Below are 18,817 nucleotides of genomic sequence, written 5' to 3'. Positions count from 1 at the left end.
CTGTTTTACCTGTACTTATTTCTTCACTTAAATGTTTATTCTTGTTATGTCCTTTTTAAAGTTATTATATTACCCTTTATTTTAATTTTATTTGTTTTGGTATAATCTGATTGTTTTGGTCATTTGCACTCAGATTGAATGTTTTACTTTTTTCCTTTGCGTTTGTTGCTTTCTACAACCTTTTACATCTTTATTTTTTTTTCTTTGTTTCTGGAGAAACTTTTTTTCGTTCCGTTTTCTACCTTCTGCGACCTTTTGTCATCTCTCTCTCTTTCGGTGGATTTCTTTAGAAACTCTGGTTATCTTCTTCGGTGCTTCTATTTTTTTTGCCTTTTGTCATCTGATTTTGGTGAAATTGGGGGCTTCCATTTGTTCTTCGTTGTCGGTTATCTGGGCTTTGGTTCTTCGATTTCGTTTGGGCGTTTTCTCTGGTTTTGATGGACGTTTTTATGGTTCAACTTGGCTTTGGTGGAGGGTTTTTCGATTCCTCTTGCCTACTTCTCCATTGGGTTGATCTGCCATTTTGGTTTGGTTTTCTATCTCCTCGCCGGAGTGCATGTTTTGTGCTTCCCTTTTTTTCCCCTTTTAATATTTTTTCCTCCATTTTTGTTGGTTTTGTTCCTCTGTGGTTGCTCCGGTTAAATTTCATGGTCTTTTTATTCCATGTTTTCTTTGGTGTTTGTTGTGTTCAAATTCTCCTAAATTTATTAAAATTTATTTCGTTTTTTACTGTATAATATAAAGGGTTTTCCTAAAATACTTTTGTGATTATTATTTCTTTCTTCAGTTGATTCTTTTGTGCAGAAAAGGGTTTTACCTGCATGTTTGATCTTTTCTATTGCTGATTTCATCGTGTGTACAGATTATTCTAGATTTTTCCTTCTGCATTTATTAATCTGCTTATCTGAATTATTTAGAGTGTTGATTTGTCTACCTAGGTTGGTGATCAATACTGATTTCAATTCAGAGCTATTAAGTGACTTGATAATTTTTCCCTTTATTGTCTGAAATATGTGAGAAATTTTGGAAAAAGAAATTGTTCTGAGACCTTTTTCTTTCTATTTTTCCTCCTTTTTTCCTTTGTGTGAGATGATCATTATCTAATCCTTATTCTGTCTTTTTTCCTTCTTCTTACTGTAATCATATACGGCCCTTATTATTTAATTAAGAAATATCAATTTGTTATTGTTTCTAAACTGATATTCTGTTGTTACGTGTGAGACTCATATAGGTTATACACTCTTCGTAATTCTTCTCCTATTTTTTATTTATAAATACTGATGTTGCACATGAATACATTTTATATATCTCCGTTTACTTCCTTTACACTTTACTCATTCTCTTCAACATTTGACACTTGATCATTTACTGCTCTACTTCATTCTCCATCATTTACTGCTTTCTTCTGCTATCTCTGCATCCTTTTTTTTTTCTTTTTGTTTGCATTTGGTTGGTCGACATTTCACACTTAAGGAAGTGTTTATAGCATTCTAGGTACTTTTAATGATCCTTGCCCGCAACTTTTCAATATTTGTTGTTGATGTTACATATATTGGTTTGCTTCCGTTCATAAATGATTTTATTATGTTATTAAATGGATGTTACTACTATATGATGCTCAGAAAAATTTTGTTCTATTGTTAATAAGTGTTAGTAAACTACCTCTTTTCTTTCCACCCTTTTTTTTTCTTGTTGTTGATTACTACCTTTTGCTCATACATTAAGTCCCTGTTTATTTATTTTTCAGCGATATATATATATATATATATATGTGTCTTTGTTTCATATACTTATTTTTAACTACTTTTACTAAAATGTATTGGCCATATCTCTATTCTTTTTTATTAGTTACTCTGACCTTTTTGCCTCTTCTGAATGAATATTTCGTTCAAAACTTATATATATATATATATATATATATACACACACACATACACTTTCCTTTTTTTGCAGATGAATTTTACCTTTTTATTCGGTAGACATATTTTACTTTTGTTCAGTATTTACTGTGGCAAGGATGATTTTGATCAATCTTGACATCATAAGTTTTATATAAGTTATCCAAAAATTGTTGTGATTATATCTTCCTTATTTTGAATTTGCCTTTGCTCATTCTTCTTTATCAATTTTTTTTCCCGGTTTATTTCTCCATCTCCTCTTTTTTTTCCTTTTTTTTCACATTTATTCTGGTCCTTTTGGTCTTTTGATATTAGTATTTGATTGAAAACTTATTTATACATAGATTAGCTTTGTCTTTCTGTTGTTGATGTCTTAGCTTTTACTATTCTATTTAACATTTACTTATTCATATACTAGTTTTTCTTTTATGTCACTCGATTTTCACTTATTTTGGACATTTCATATTTCTCTATTTTGGTTGTTTCTTCAATTTGAATTTCTGACTTATTCTTTTTTTTTTTCTTTTTTGCCCCCTTTCTTCTCTGTCTCCTGTGCGGGACTTTTGACTCTTTTCTTACTCTACAATATGATTGTAAGCTTTTGTTCTGAGTTTTTTATTTCTCAATTTTTTTTTACAGTTGAGCCTTCTTGATCATTTTGATGGAAATGAAATACTGACCTTTACTGCTTCCTTGATGTATTAACTTTTATTATTCTATCACACTTACTCATTCATACACTAGCATTTCTTTTATGTTACTCAATTTTTGTTTATCTGAAGTTTTTATTTATTTTAGACTTTTGATATTTCTATATTTAGTATGCTTCCAAAAATTGAATTTTTGACTTTTTCTTTTATTTTTATTTTTATTTTTATTTTTTTTGCTCTTTTTCTTCTTTCTATCCTATGCTCAAACCTTTGATTCTTTTCCTCCTCTACAATATAATTGTAAGCTTCTGTCCTCGGTTTTTTATTTCTAAATTTGTTTTGCAGTTGAGCCTTTTTGATCATCTTGATCGAAACATTGATCTTTACTGTTTCTCTCATGCTTTCATTACATCCATTTTGTTCTTCTTATTCGGTCAATTTCCACACTTTTTTATATGATAGATTTTGTTCTTCCTAATCGTTTGTCTTTATTATCATTTTTCTGCATTTTTTGTCTCCGATTTTCTGTTTTCTAAAATTTTATCTTGCAATTAAAAAAAAAACAAGAGAAAGAAGCAAAACAACAACAATGTTTCATCAGAAAAAAGTTTAAATAAAAATACTGTATATATATCTATATCTATATATAAATATAGTTGTATATATATTTACAGCTACAATACTATATATATGTATGTGAATATATATATATATATGTAAATTAATTTTGTACTACAAAAACCCTAAATTTTTTATATAATATAATGATATTTTCCGCAGCAACGCGGTGGATATCAGCTAGTAATATCTAAGAATATTAATTTCTAACATTTCTTAATTTTTTTTTCGTTATTTAACTTTAGGGGAATCTCTAACAGAGTTGATTCACTCAAATCACATTTCTAGTTTATTTCTGTGGTGCACTAAATGAGAACAGCAAAAATAAGAGATCCTGCACCCACCGGAAATTGAAAAGCGGCAGCATCGTTAAGAAAGACAATATCAATGAGAAACACACGAACAACTAGAAATTAAAAATGACACGTTGAAGGAGAAACGACTACAAACAAGGGAAAAAAGCGGACAAGAAGCGACAAGAGCGTAATAAAATTGTTAGACATACGGAAAGAGAATAAGACAACACCATTATCATAAGAAAAGAAGGATTAGACGACAACATATCATAAGAAAAGAAAATATGAAAGGAAACGTATTTTTTTTTAAAGAAAAAATTAGTGAACTCATCTTTTAAATATATTATTTTAAGATTTTTACTCTTTATTCTTTATTAATATTCTTTTAATTAATATAATTTTTTGACAAAAGGATATTAATAAAGTGTAAAATGTAAAAATCTAAGACCATGCATTTTAAAAAGTATTTGTCTCATTTTCTAAAAAAAAATGGCAAACAAAATTCTTCATTAACATATATTGAAGGAGAAACGACGAAACATGGAATGCAACGGAACATACAATACGACAACAACATGATAAACAACACATTTATAGACATACAACACGCAACGAGAAAATGACATAAAACAATGACATCATAATTAAAAATGAATAAACAATATATCTATAGAGATATGACAAAACAATGTGAAAACGACAAGACGTTCTTTCTTCTAATCAGGGTTTAATTATCAGTTATTTGTCTCATTTTATTTGCTGTTCAACTCAGGGTAAGATTTTCTTATCAAGACAAAACATTGTACAATGTACTGATCAGTTTCCCAATAAAGATGATATTTTTTTTTGCAGTCAATGAGTAAAGTGATCTAACTTATGTACTAGCGTTTACATTATGATGCTATCTAGACACTCTCTATTTTGTTGAATGCTCAAAACTCTTCCCTTGTTTACTGAACTGGTTTATAACTTATAACACCTATAAGCTTACACTTCCTATATCACTCTTTTTCTCTGATTTTTGTTCTTAGTATGGTTGCAATATGCCTTATTAGACAAGGAATTCAGCGAAGTTTCACAAAAACTTTAAAGAGAAATAGGAAGAAGACAAAGTTTTAGTGGAATAATTCTTCTTATTCGTATAGGGGCAATATAAGACTATATATAGCCAACTGTACAACAATTAGAGAAAAGTAAAATAAAGCTACAAAAGGAAATAATCAAAAGTCAATACAATCACGAAAGCTAAAATCAAGGAACCGAGAAATCTCATTTAATCTAATATCTCCAATAGTATGGTTGCAATATGGCTTATTAGACAAGGAATTCAGAGAAGTTTCTAGATTGGCAATTCTTGTTTGTCTTGTGCTTTGTTCAAGAGTAAAGGGGAATTGTGGTCAAGTGATGATTCTGAACTGTCCACCTTCTCTTGATCTTTGGCTTTTCCCCGCATCACCACATAAAAACCAGTCACAATTATAGTAGCTCCAATCAAACTGCGAAAAAAAAAAAGTAGTTATCGAAGTCAAAAACTTTAGAGGAAGAGGAGAACAACGCCCAACTTTAGGATTGTGTCTCTTAGCTTCATTTAATCCATTATAGATAAATCAAAATATATATAATAACAGGACAATATTGTTTCCTTTTATGTAGCCATATTGTAAATCAGCTACTAATTTCCATCGGTCAAAGTTTGTATAACCTTATTTTAGAACAATATAGCAATATATATTACTATTATTGATGGTCAACGCATGTTTTCAACCATTCACATGTTAATTCTGAGACCTTATAATTATGACACTAAATTCTACAGTCTCATATGTCAATGTCTAACCGGTTAAAGAACTAATGAAACTAGCATTTCTCTATTTATTTGTTTGTTTGTTTTCGTGAGATTGTAAGAACTAGTTTACCTTCCAAGGTAGAAGGACTCTCCCAAGAAGATGGCGCCCATAAAAACAGTGAAGATTATCCCCAAAGGCTTAAACATAGCACAATAAAAAGCCCCAGCTTTCGACACACACCAGGTAATCAAGCTGTAGCGGATCACAGTTGACACAATTGCCTACAAAATTTTATGAATTTTTTTTAATTTTTTTTTAAATTGCAATTAGTCACACTATAGTTTAATCAACATATTAGTGGATTTTGAAATGTCATCACACAAAGTGGTAAATAGTAAATAACTGGGCCTCTAAGCTTCTTACTGTGTGCAAAATAGAAACCAAACCCATGTCAAGTTTTAGCTTCCAAGCACTTGCATCTTTAACTACAATTAATGCAAATATTGCAGACATAACTGCTGAGAGTGAGATTTGATATAAGACTGCCAACAGCACTGCTGGGTACTTCTTCTGAGTTGATGCCTGCAAATATTGATTGAAAAATAAATACATGATATAGTTCTTTAGTACATATTTTAATACCATTAAACTTTTTTTTTTTTAAAAAATCATTTTTTTAGGGTAAAACATTTTAATTTTCTATAGAGTTAAAATTTCGAAGTTCAAGAGAATTACTAGGAATGACATAATTGAAAGTAAATGAGGTTAAAAGTGCCTAACCTGCACAATATACCATAAAGAGGATACAAAACAATCACTGGCAAGAAAGAAGCCTCCAAGTATCCAATGTGAGTGAGAAGAGAAAAGAAGCTGATTAGATAAGTTGGAAATTGGAAGTCTTTTAACGACTGGTGGGCCCTTATAGAATATCACAACAAATGCTCCAATCATTGACATAATGGTCCCCAAGATTTTAGCTTGGCTACTTGAGCTTCTCCAATACAGAGTTTCCATCCTATAAAACCAATCCACATTTTAAGAGAACATTGGAGGGCCCATGAACAGTAGAATAAGATAGGAGAGAAGTACTAATTCTAACACTTTACCAAAAAAAAAAAAAAAAGAGGTTACTAATTCCAATATTAATCACCATTGTGCTTGATTATCTTTGTCCCACCTACTTGATCCCATTAGCAAACTTATCCTTTGAATTAGGCGCTTTCATGGTAGGAAGCATGTGCTAACACTATGTAAAATTACAGAATTCACTCCATAAATCACATATATAGTCCGCACATGCCTCTTTTTCTTTGAGATTTTAACAATTATGGTCTCGTTCATTTCACCGATTCGAGTTTTCAATTATAGGATTTTACAGTTAAAAGCTCTCAGAAAATATTACATCTAATTTTTTCTGCTACAATTAAAAGCTCTCAGAAAATATTACATTTAAACTCGAATTGAAAACTCAAATCCGCAAAGTGAACTAGACCTAGATAGATGAAAAGACTAATTTAATTTAAAACAATTATATAGATCAGGGACTCATATTAAAATGAAATTCTGCAATTGATTTGAGGATGAAAAATGAGCTTAACCCGACTTTTTCTCATCTAACTGGCTCCAAAGCAAACTTATCCTTTGTATTAGGCGGTTCTATGGTAAGAAACATGTACTAGTACTAGCAAGTAAGCCTTTTCTCACTATCTGTAATTGGGTTTTTTTTTTATTTTTTTTATTTTTTCCCCTCACCCAAATGAAGATCATTCCCAAGTTGCAAAAGATAATTTCATAATCGGCCGGGCGATTCCCTTATATGTCATTATCATACACATGCGGGCTCGTTCACTTCGCAGATACGAGTTTTCAATTCGAGTTGAGATGTGACATTTTTTGAGAGTTTTTCAGTAACAGAACAAATTAAATGTGATATTTTTTGAAAGTTTTTTACTATAGAAACACAAGTAGTTCTCCAACTTAGAAATTTATGATGTTAAAGGAATCTTTAAAAATATGGGTCCCTACTTAAAACGTACAAAGAAAATATTATTAAAAAAAACAACAAAATAGAAGAAGAAGAAGAAGAAGGCAGAACCTGAAGATGACTGCAAGTATGAAAGTGAATGCCGGGATGAGATTAAACATGGTGGTTCCGAGCGTCGGAGAGCTGTATTCTATCCCAACATACCCAAAAATCTGTCCAGAACACCTGCAATATTATGGGAATCAATTAAGTACTTAAGAGAATGTCTTTTCTCTTCTTGGACACAAGAATAATAAAACAAAAGGTCAACGTTTCATAAAAGAAGTGAACTATAAACAAGGCACAAAGTGATTAGAACATTGCTTAATGAGAAGAAGTAGACAGAAATAGTGATCAAATTTATAGTTTACTCACCCAAACAAGGCGAGCAAGAAGAATCTACCGAATAAGGAAGAAGTCATTGAAGGCCTGTTTGACCTGTTCATAACAACAGTGCTTAAAACATCACATAGATCATGAATGTTTCATAGAACAATATTTAGAGAGAGAGAGAGAGAGAGAGAGAGAGAGAGAGAGAGAGAGAGAGAGAGATTAAGTACCTGTGGTAAAAGAAAGAGCAAGGAAGAAGGATAAGACTAGAGATGGTATTAGAGTAAACGACCATGATGAACTTGTTTGTGCCATGGGACATGGCAGTTTTTGCTATTACCATATTGCTTGTTTGAGCCAGAATCGCCAATACCATTCCCACAAACGGCACCAAATTATTGTTTCCAATTCCCATCATGGCATCCTTACTTCACACTTCACAGCCTCTCTATTTCTTTTTCTTGTATGCAAAAACACAAGATCAATGTATTTTATATATATATATATTATATAAATACACATATTTTTGACCTTTTGCCCCCAAGAAAGCGACACGCTTTTGTTCCATTTTATGAGTGGAATATTGCTCACACTTGATTTTCATTATTGAGTGTCCCACAAGTTTCATATTTGACCAACTATTTGCATAAAGTTGGTACCGGTCTGCTCATCTCACTGTCTCTGAATATGTATGTACACTACACATAGTACACGCCATTTATGCAACTCAAAACTGTGTTTGTGTTTTTTTCTTTTTCTTTTTTTTTCTTTTCCTAAATTCAACTTGTAATCATGGTATCTTGAATTTATATCCTAATGTGAGTACGTAACAATTTTTTTTTTTTGGTGGGATGTAAAAATGTAGCTTGGAATGGTACTCTCTGATACTTTTTATGCTTTCCTTTCCTTTCTTTCGATTTCGTATGTGTGAAAATATTGGTGTTGGATTATGAAAATCAATATTATTGGCGTCCCTTTTTGTTTTAAGCTTTTTTTTTTTCTTTACAACTTGGGATGAGGAATTTTAACTAGTAACCATAATATTAAAAGTTTGTATGATATTACAATTGAGCTGAGTTTAGAATCATTATATATTTGTACTATCTTGTTATCCAACAAATCAAGATTTGTCATTTTATCCAAACTTTAAAGTTAAAAACCAATTTTTTTAGTTGCACGTTTGAGTGAAGCTATCCGGTTCTGCACGGCAGATAAACAAAGTGTGCCCCCCACCCCCACACGCGCGCGCACACTTGCCTGTCCGGAGCCCTGCGACTATAACAATGTTATTCAAGTACTCTAGATGATTGAGCAAAGAGAAAAATGAGACAAATACTATTTAAAGTATATGGGTCTAAATTTTAATTCCTTACACTTGATTAATATCATTTTTAGTGAAATAACTATATTAGTGAAAAGGATAATAATGAAGAATAAGAGTTAAAAATCTAGATACATGTACTCTTAAGGATAAGTTCAACAATTTTATCTTTGAGGGACAAAATCTTATTGGTGAGATAACAAATGAGACGAGCTCTTGAGACAACAATGGAGGACTACACTTTTAGGGCCCATTTAGAATGTATACTCAATCTATGATTCTTAATTCTAACGTTTGAAATTCAAATGTTTTGTTAAAGGAAAATACTATAGCAGAATCAATTATTTGAGTTTGAGTATATGAAATAAACGGGGCTCTTAAAGAGTTGGATTTCAAACGAACCATTTTTATAAAAGATTTAAGCTTAATTTTTGGGAAAAAGAGAAAAATATTTTTTAGAATGCACGAGTCTTAGATTTTTATCCCTTACACTTAATTAAAACCTTTTAATTAAATAACTATACTAGTTAAAAGAGTATTAATAAAGAGTAAAGATTAGAACAATGCATTTAAAAATGTGAATTCAGTAATTTTCTGTTAATTTTCACAGTCGAAAAACTAGACTTGCTATAATAAGGCCTAATTTACACTATTCAAGAGCACTATCGCTTTGGTGGATATATAGTTTGAAGGAAAATAGTAGGAAATAGGCCAATATGAAAAGCTTAAGAAAATATATAGGCTATTTTTTAGTTATAGAAATTAATATGCCATAACTTGTCAAGTTATGGTTCATAACCAGATAAGTTATGGATAAACTTGTCAAGTTATGGTTTATAATCAGATAAGTTATGGACAATAACTTACCAAGTTATGGCTCATAACCAGACAAGTTATAAATGAAAACAGTAATTTAACCTATTTATTAACTTATGTAAACTATTATCCTATTAATTTTAATTAATTTTAAGTCTTTTTTGAAATGTCCCCTTCTAGCAACAAGCCCATACATGCAACAATGCTGTTGGGCTGTATGGATCAAATGATTGGTCCATTTTTACTTCCACAAGTTTATTATTGCAACCTATATATTTGCCAATTCAAAATGCTCAATAATGGACAAGCACACATATGGGTTCATGTAGTGGGCTTAGACTCTGGACCAACATAATTTCAAGGTGGTCATAACGTTTTCAATGATCTCTCTTCTGACCGTACTATCGTTTGGGCCAAGTAAAGAAGAATAGTACAATAAGCTAGGTACACTGCAGCATTTCTGATAAGCTCTGATCTCTATGAAGTCATATGGGAAAAAGGGCATTTCTAGGTTTTGTCATTATAGATGTTTATGCTGATTCTGCTTCTGAGCTATTCTTCTATCTGGTTGTCATCTAACATGTCCATTCAAAGGCTTTAACAGAAACTAAAAACTTCACCTGGTTACCAGTACATGTGTAGTTTACAAGCCATTGGATTATAGCCCGTTCTTTTACCGGTTTAAATCACAATTCTACATTTTTATTACAGTATGTTTTCTCATAATATTTAAATTTTATTTTAAATTTTTCATTCAGACCTTTAAAAAGAACACCCATAGTTCTAATTACAGACCAATTAGCATAAGAGATTAGTCCGTGGCTGTTTATTTATCTCTCCCAATTTAGAAAATAAATGAAGTTAAGGAGTAAAATATGTAGTTTAGATGGAAAAAAAAAATGAAATTGAACCAACTGTGATTTTTTTCCAATGTGACTTAGCTTCTAATGCTCCTTAGATTTGGGAGGGCCTAGTTAGGCTCTTTTTAAAGCGGCTCTGCCTCCACTAGCCGTGGCTTAACCTCTTACAATCATTTTTCTGCTTTTCCACATAACAATCTATTGAAAGGCATCTCAATCAGATGGTGGGGGGTCCACTCATTTGTTAATGATGGTGCAGTGATGTCAAAGGGTATGTCAAATTATTGGAGAGTGCTTCATTACTTTAGAGGAGAGCCACATGATTTATGCCTCCATTTTGACTCTAAATGAGTTTAAAAAACAAAAATTAAGATCATAAATTTGTAGTGACGTATCAGTAAGCAGCAATCAGGTTCTCTTGCTCATGCATCTTCTGTCGAGGGAGACTGGCTTAAAGTGTATTGCAAGGTGAACTGTAAGTTTATTGTTAGCTCACCTCCTGACAAATTAAACTTTTGCGATGAATTGATAAGTTAACATGATATTAGAGCAGGAGGTCCTGAATCCAATGAGAGTAGCAACATCAAAGGCCAACATTCAAATATTGTTAAACTTGGTTAGAAGATGTGCACCTTTTTTTTTTCCTTGCAATAAGCTTCTTTCCAAGGTGAAGAGAACTACATAGAACAACGAGTTTTTACAATGTACTGCTTTCTGATGTCATCTACCTTCCTCGGTTTATAGCTAAAGTAGAATACATTTTACCAGTGACAATTTCTGTTGCACCCAGCAATGGCAAACATAATTCAACTGATGTAGTAAAAAACCATACATTTCATTTTGTCATCAATAATGCATAGACAGTAGGCTTACTCTTGATCAGTCATGAAAAAGATTTGTCTCACTTTTTCCTCATTTGGGTAGTTGGTCAAATGGAGAAGAAAACTGTTATTAACTCTAAAAAACCAGTGATGTCAATTGACAAGATGTAATACAAAATAAAAACCAATTCCACAAGCTTTTACTGTCACTATTATTTCAGTATTACTTTGACTTGATACAAAGAGTAAGAGCAACTATTATCCATGGGTTGTGGATAGATCCACTTAGTGGGATCCATTTATGGACCACGATATTACCTCTCTTTGAAGGCCTTGTGATACATCTGTTTGTGGGTTATGTGTGTTCTTTACTTCTATGTTTATATACAAAAAAAGAGCAATTATTCTCCGGGGAATAAACTGATTGACCGACACATATTATTGCTTCATTAGCAGAAAATTAAGTGCTGTATTTGCTTATGGACCAAGTTTTCTGATCAAATCTTGAAATTAATGAAGAGGGTATGCATGAGCAAACAAGAGAACCCAGCCATACTCCATATCAAAGGCTGTGTATTAAAGTTGTCTAACTATAACCCAGCATTAACATTATTACATGGCCGCGAAAAGATTATCTATAAGGAAGGTAAGGCTTAGGTGGAAACAGCCAATGGGAAGAGGGCCGGTGGCAAGTGAAAAAACGTGCAAGTCACATGCCAGGGATGTGGGAATAAAGATGCTGATGACTGGTGACTGGTGTGCCTCCACAAAGGGGTGATGTCCTTTTACAAGTACACGTTGATCTACCACCCCACTTTGAGGTCGCCACTGACTGACCACTGCCCACCAGCAGCAACAGCAGCAGCATGAGAGAGAGAGAGAGAGAGAGAGAGAGAGACTACTCATTGTAACCCATTGGCTGCTAGCACCAAGTAAGTTAGTCCCGGCCTCTCTTTTTCTTCACTGACTCATGATGTAAAGTAAAAATAAGAAAAGAAAAAGGTATAGCTATGCTCTAACACAGCGTACCATATGGGGGGTCCCCATTTCTAATCTCATGGGCATGTTTTTGATTTACTGTTGTTTGCTTCTAGTTGGGTTGGGGGCTCTCACTTTTTGATAGTGCCCTAACACTGGCTCCCAATTCATTACATTTCTACTTCCTATTGGGACACTTTTATTGTATATGGGATTCAATGGTGAGAGTTTCCCTTTAGTCATTCATTGATTGAATTTCTGGACAATCTTTGAGAACCAACATGCATATGCATCAGATAATAACATATAACATTTGTCTGTCCACTTTTTATCAGTTTAAGCTTTTAATAAATAAATTTAATACATCTATAGAGGCCTGCACCAAAATGGTGCTTTACCACTAGATATTAGCTAGTCAACTGTTGCGCCTCAATGCATTTCGAGAAGAACCAGCTAACTCTTAATTTGAGTGGCATTTCACCCCAAACACACTTGTCCACTGATTCTTCAACATCAATCCGTTTGGAAATATTATTGGAGAAAAATAATAAACCAGCCTTCTAAATATCATGCACACAATTGATCACATATATCAATAACAATACAAAAAGGGATGTTTTGTTAGGCATAAATTCTTCGTGGTAATTGGGGCAAATATTGGACTTGATCAAATATTATTTGGAAGGCATGATATGGTGTTTGAGAGGTACATAAGGCCTAAAGTACTTATAGTTTGGAGGAAATGAAAACTACATAATTGGAGAGAATGGGATCTAAAAGTAAATTCATATTATGTTGCCCCATTTATTTTACCGATTTGAGTTTAGAATTTGAGTTTTGTTAGAGTAAAAATTTTTTAAAAACAATCATATTTAATTTTGACATAAAATTATATCTTAATTTAAATTAAAAATTCGAGCGATCTTAATTTGCTTAAGGACGTGTAAAACTGTTACCCAACACTGCATTATATTCCCCCCAGTGGCCACTGAACGTGGGCATTCTAGAATGGGGATCGTTGGGAGGATGTGGGGCCATTTGTGCTTTGGGCCATGGCCCACTAATTTAGGGGCCTGATAGGATCAGCATCTGCAGGCCGTACCATAAGCTCAAGATAGGACTACAGGAAGAGAAAGTACCATGTTTATCACGTAGAAATACCGGAAGAAAGTACCATGTTTATGACGTAGAAAAGAGTCAACATAAATCATCAAAATACAGCAATTTGGGACTCAATTACCCTTGCCTGATTTGCCACAGGATGGCAAGAAAGAATCTAATCAATCCCAAAATCTCAATATATATATTAACAAAAGGATAAGAAAGAATGCATGGTAGAAATCTATTCCTCATTTCCTGTCTAAGATAAACTTAGTTTTTCTCTTCTTTTCTTAAAGCATATGCAGAAAGAAAATCATCCCATTGCACCATGGCCATGCTTATATGGGTCAATCACTTCTGTAAAGAGATTTCCGAAATCAATATCAAATAAAAATAATAATTAAATCAAATAAATATGAATGAAGCACTATATGCATAGCCCTCTGTATGGAAGGAATAATGAAACTTTTTAGACATATACTATAATTGGTAGTTAGAGCAAGTGTAAACAAGGTGTTTGTTTTCCTAATAGCTATTGCCAAGAGAGAGAAATTTTATATATTGAAAAGAAAAAGAAAAGATAGAATAGAGGACATTTTTTTTTAATTTTTTAATTTTTAATTTTTTTAATTTTTTGATTCAACAAGTCCCTATCTCATTGTACCCCAAATATCTTAGTCATAATATTGTTGTCCTCAAGCACAAGGGCTTTTGAGAGATGCCCATTCCATTTCTCTATGATTGTATTGTAAAAGTCCCTCTCAATGCTTCTGTTTCCTAAGGAACCTAGCATCATCAAAAGCCTCCCCCCAGCCCCGACTCAACTGCTCATGCAATCATAACACACAAACACATCTCCCTTTCACATAATAATAATAATAATAATAATAATAATAATAATAATAATAACAATAATAATAATAATAACAATAACAATAATAACAATAATAACAATAATAACAACAACAACAACAATAATAATAATAATAATAATAATAATAATAATAATAATAATAATAAACCAACTAATAACCACCTAATCATTACCCTTAATCCATTCTCCCACACTTAATTCCAACAAATTATGGAACTTTCTAGACCTGTTTCCTATTCCCCATCATCAATCAAGTATATATGCATTTATTATATAATATATATAAAACACATTTTCTAGGCAATATTTATGGTAGGGGAGGCATTTTTACTCTATTGGTAAGAATTATTTTTTAACTGTTGAATTAACTTTTTAAAGGTCACATCTGCGATTGGAAAAGGGATTTATTACTATAGAAATTGCTCGTTTCCTATTGTCATTTTGAAGTCCAATTATGTTCCAATTGCCAAATTAACCTAAATGATACACAATAATCAAATGATTAGTACTAAGACATAAACATATGTTGGGCGCCAATAATTGTGTGAGAAATTCAGAAACCCTTTTGATTTAAGGATACGATTACAGCACATAAGTGGACCAGTGTAAATTAGTTGTGTCTCGGTTGTCCAATACCACTTTATTAAATGATGTTGATGGATGATGAAAGTGAAAGGGATGGTGATACAGAAGAAATATTGACACAATCTTTACAAAGCCCTTGTAGATAGATACATATCTATCTATATATATATATAGCACATTGTTATTATTATCATAATTATTTTTGTCCAACTTACATGTATATACACAGTAGTAAAGGCTGTAAGGTTTGGTGGGTACTTGTAATAATCTCAATCGTCCAATTGATTGACTAATAAGCTTGGCACTCTGATAAATCACTGTCCATTTGACTAACATAACCAAAGAGGTATCTTTTTCTGACTTTTGTAGTAGGTAGGAATAATACTTGCTCAGAAAACAAACTTCTCTCTTTCCCTTCTTTTTCTCATTTACGCTATATTATACGTATTTTGGCTGAGCATATATGCAAATTATATAGAATTTGATTCCACTTGCTTGCAGTAATAAGGATAACTTACAGTCTCAGCCAGATCGTATACATACATGTATACTCGTCCATATATATATATATCATAGAAAAAACTATACATATTGGTATATATAACTGAAGTTTGGTCATGAGCCAAATGTAATGAGTAGAGTGGATTTAAGTGCATCTTGATATATCTTTTTTAGCACCATTTTAGAGAGGTATGGAAAAAAGTTGGGTTGAGACTTGAGAGAAAAGACTTGTTAAGTTTTTACAGCAGGGAAAGGCTATTCAAAAAGGGCATATGATCTTTTCTATTAGTCTTTTTTTTTTTTTATTACTTTGCTTTGTTTGTTGGTCATGGATGTGAACGCAAAAACTTTTTCAAAAATAAAAAAAAAAAAAAAAAAAAAAAAAAAAAAAAACTTTTTCAAGGCATAAATTAATGGTGACTAGAAATATATGCCTTGGTTCACGTGATCATGCCATGTGAGTTTTTCTTTGCAAAGGGAAAGTTAGAATTCGTTGTATGTGTGCTTAACTTGGATTTTGATACACAAGTTTCCAACTTGTTTCCCTTTTCTGACCCTCCCTGGCTTGTGGCGTCATTTGACCATGCTCATCATTTTCCCTTTCTATCTCTAAGATCCTAATGCTAGATTTATAGAAATTCAGGGTCACACTCATCCTTTGAAAATTATAATTGCGTGTAAACAAAGTTTATCTAAAACCAACTTACAATACCAGACACACGGTTAAAAAAAATGTATTCCACTGATAAGATCTATTTGGTTTAGGTTTAAACTACAGTTTAAATATGTTTGTTATAGTATTCTCTTTCACTAAATAATTAATTTATATTCAAAGTTTTTATTCGAACTTATGAAGCAAACCGACCAAAATTTTCGACATTATTATATAACTTTTTTTTTTTTAGAGTCGACATATTAGAACTTAGAAGTTACTAGCACATTAGGTGAGCTGAGAAAAAAATTAAAGCAAATCAAAGAACTTAACCGTCTTTTTACGAAGCAAAAACACCACATATATACGATCAATACTAAGATGAAACGTTCTACATATATATATATATGTACATATGTATTATATGTATATAGTAGATTGTATTCATTTATTATAGAGAAGGCATCGTTGATTTACTTATATACATATATGCATAACTGTGAATTGATATGCATTCATGAATGCACACATTACGAAAGAATTAGGAGTCATGCATTCGATTTTTGCAGATAACGAACAAAGGGGTGCTCTTAAAAACCCCCCTCTCCCGCAATCCCAACAGAAAACAACCATTCAGACAGGCGTTGGGAAATGTGGATATACACATGATGTATTATATATATATATATATATATCTCTCTGCGTATATAATATATATCAATGTCAAAACAAATCATCTTGTTAAGTGGATAAGACATTTCATCATTCCGAGGAAAAAAACACTGAAATTTAGATCCTTGGACATCACACATTTACTAAATAATTAACCAACCCTAAAATGTTTCTGTTTCTTAGGAAATCAGGACAAAAAAGGCAATCTAACTTGCGTTTCTTTATCCTTATAACATCTTGAATGTGACCATTATGTATAAAATTAATATAATCTAAAAGTGAAATCAAAACATTCCAAAACAAATATAAAATCAGACACTTCATCCATTCTTTGCTTCCATACCTCCAATTTTTTTTAATATAATATAATTAAATAATAGAGTTGTGGGGGTGGAAATGAAGATTTTGCCTGCTTTAGTCTATGCATTACTAGATCCTATGTCTTATTGTCGCATTATCTAACCATATATTAAAGAATGTCACATATCATATACTTTTTACAACTTTTTAATATTAATTTACTTTGCCTCTGAGAGATTGGATGGTTTTAGAATATCAAAAGGGACAAGGGGAAGGATGGGAAGAGCAGAGATTCCACTTCCTTAATGAAAGAAAGGGATGGGGCATTGTTCAACACCAATTATCTTGACCAAGACTATTGTGCCATTCTTTCGTCCCATACCAACTTCTCATTTTGTTCAATCATAAATATTTTTTATAAAAAATTGCACTGGCATTTTGATGACCAAGACTATATGTAGTTAAGTCTCTAATTTCAATTCTTATTTCTTCATTTATCAAAAATAATAATAGTTATAATTCACAAAAGGAAATGGACCAAAGACCAACTATACATACATATCAATTCATAATATGATATACCCACCAGAACCGTCACCACCATCAGAAAAATCCAAAGCTCATTCAATATTTTGCCCTAACACATATACAATCCTTTTTGCTTACGTCACTTCCACAGACCCTGTCTCCAAATTCTAGTATATAATATATTTTTTTCTACATTCATGAATTATAAGATTTTTTTCAAGCTACAATAACAGAACCCCATTATAATAACCCTACTCTCTCTCTCTCTCTCCAGTCTATCTCTCTCTTTCACATAGAGACACGTTGTGGGTTGCCTTCATAAGAGAAGAAGCCAAAGAGAAAAATTATGGACATTAGCAATATTGTCCGTCAGAAATGAAGTGTGGCAACTGTTTTGGTTATATTGTGAAAAAATTACGTACATATATACATAATTTACTGTCTGCAGTATAGTACTAATGAGAGGACACTTTCTTGTAATAAACAGACGGTCAAAGGGACAGTATAATGCTCTGTCAAAAATTTTCTTGTTTGTCAGGGGTGGGGAAATGAAAGCACTGAAAGCTCCTTTGGTCATCATGTTGTTTACAGACGAGAGAGAGATAGAGAGAGCGAGCCACAAGTGAATAACTATACATACATATATACACACCAATATTGCGGTTTTTTTTTTTTTTTTTTTTTTGTTCTTTAAATTCGGAGACTGTGACCTACTACTAGGAAAGTACACTTTTACATGACTCTCCATGTAATACTGTAGTACGCAGTTTTGGACGTTTCAACGTTTTGTATAGTTTTTGCTCTCACTCTTCCCGTTGTTGATCTTTACGGCTCAATGAAAAGCAGTTTTTAATTAACTTGTACATATAAAGTGTGTGTGTGTGTGTACATACATACGTATATTATATATATATATATATATATATATATATGCATATAGCTATGTGGATTTATAAACTTTGCATGAGTCAGAAAAATGAGTGAGGAATCATGTAAGCTTTCCGTGTTCTTGCTGATGAATCATTCAGTACACTGGACAGGCCAGTTTTAGATCTGTCCAAGAAGTGCCACATGTAGACAATGCTCATTTAAACTAATTTACATCAAACTAAAGAAATTGATCTTGGAGTGGTGAAGCCTCGCATGCCGTGTGTGTGTGTGTGTACATATATGTATGTGTGTGTAATTAATCATGATATGTATATA

The 18,817-nt window shown here is 32.0% G+C and overlaps 1 protein-coding gene across 1 annotated transcript; it reads right to left on the bottom strand.

The window, feature by feature from the left end:
• Positions 1–4,586: 4,586 nt before the first annotated feature.
• On the bottom strand, positions 4,587–8,051 carry LOC21410421 (WAT1-related protein At5g40210). Its single transcript, XM_010102198.2, has 7 exons — positions 7,833–8,051; positions 7,648–7,710; positions 7,345–7,458; positions 6,030–6,264; positions 5,673–5,831; positions 5,379–5,530; positions 4,587–4,958 (listed from the first exon to the last, which is right to left on the bottom strand). Exons 1-7 carry the CDS (start codon positions 8,018–8,020, stop codon positions 4,802–4,804), a joined length of 1,068 nt encoding a protein of 355 aa, XP_010100500.2. The 5' UTR covers positions 8,021–8,051; the 3' UTR covers positions 4,587–4,801.
• Between the last annotated feature and the right edge of the window lie 10,766 nt (positions 8,052–18,817).

Source organism: Morus notabilis, unplaced genomic scaffold (genome assembly GCF_000414095.1).
Source record: "Morus notabilis unplaced genomic scaffold, ASM41409v2 Scaffold99, whole genome shotgun sequence".
Lineage (NCBI taxonomy): Eukaryota > Viridiplantae > Streptophyta > Magnoliopsida > Rosales > Moraceae > Morus > Morus notabilis.
This window is presented reverse-complemented; position numbering and strand designations above follow the sequence as displayed.

Coding starts and splice junctions, on each gene's coding strand:
- LOC21410421 (XM_010102198.2), bottom strand. CDS start 8,020: ATGATGGGAATTGGAAACAATAATTTGGTGCCGTTTGTGGGAATGGTA. Junction 6,265..7,344: donor ATACTTGCAGTCATCTTCAG/GTTCTGCCTTCT, acceptor TTGGTTTTATAG/GATGGAAACTCTGTATTGGA. Junction 4,959..5,378: donor GAGTCCTTCTACCTTGGAAG/GTAAACTAGTTC, acceptor TTTTTTTCGCAG/TTTGATTGGAGCTACTATAA.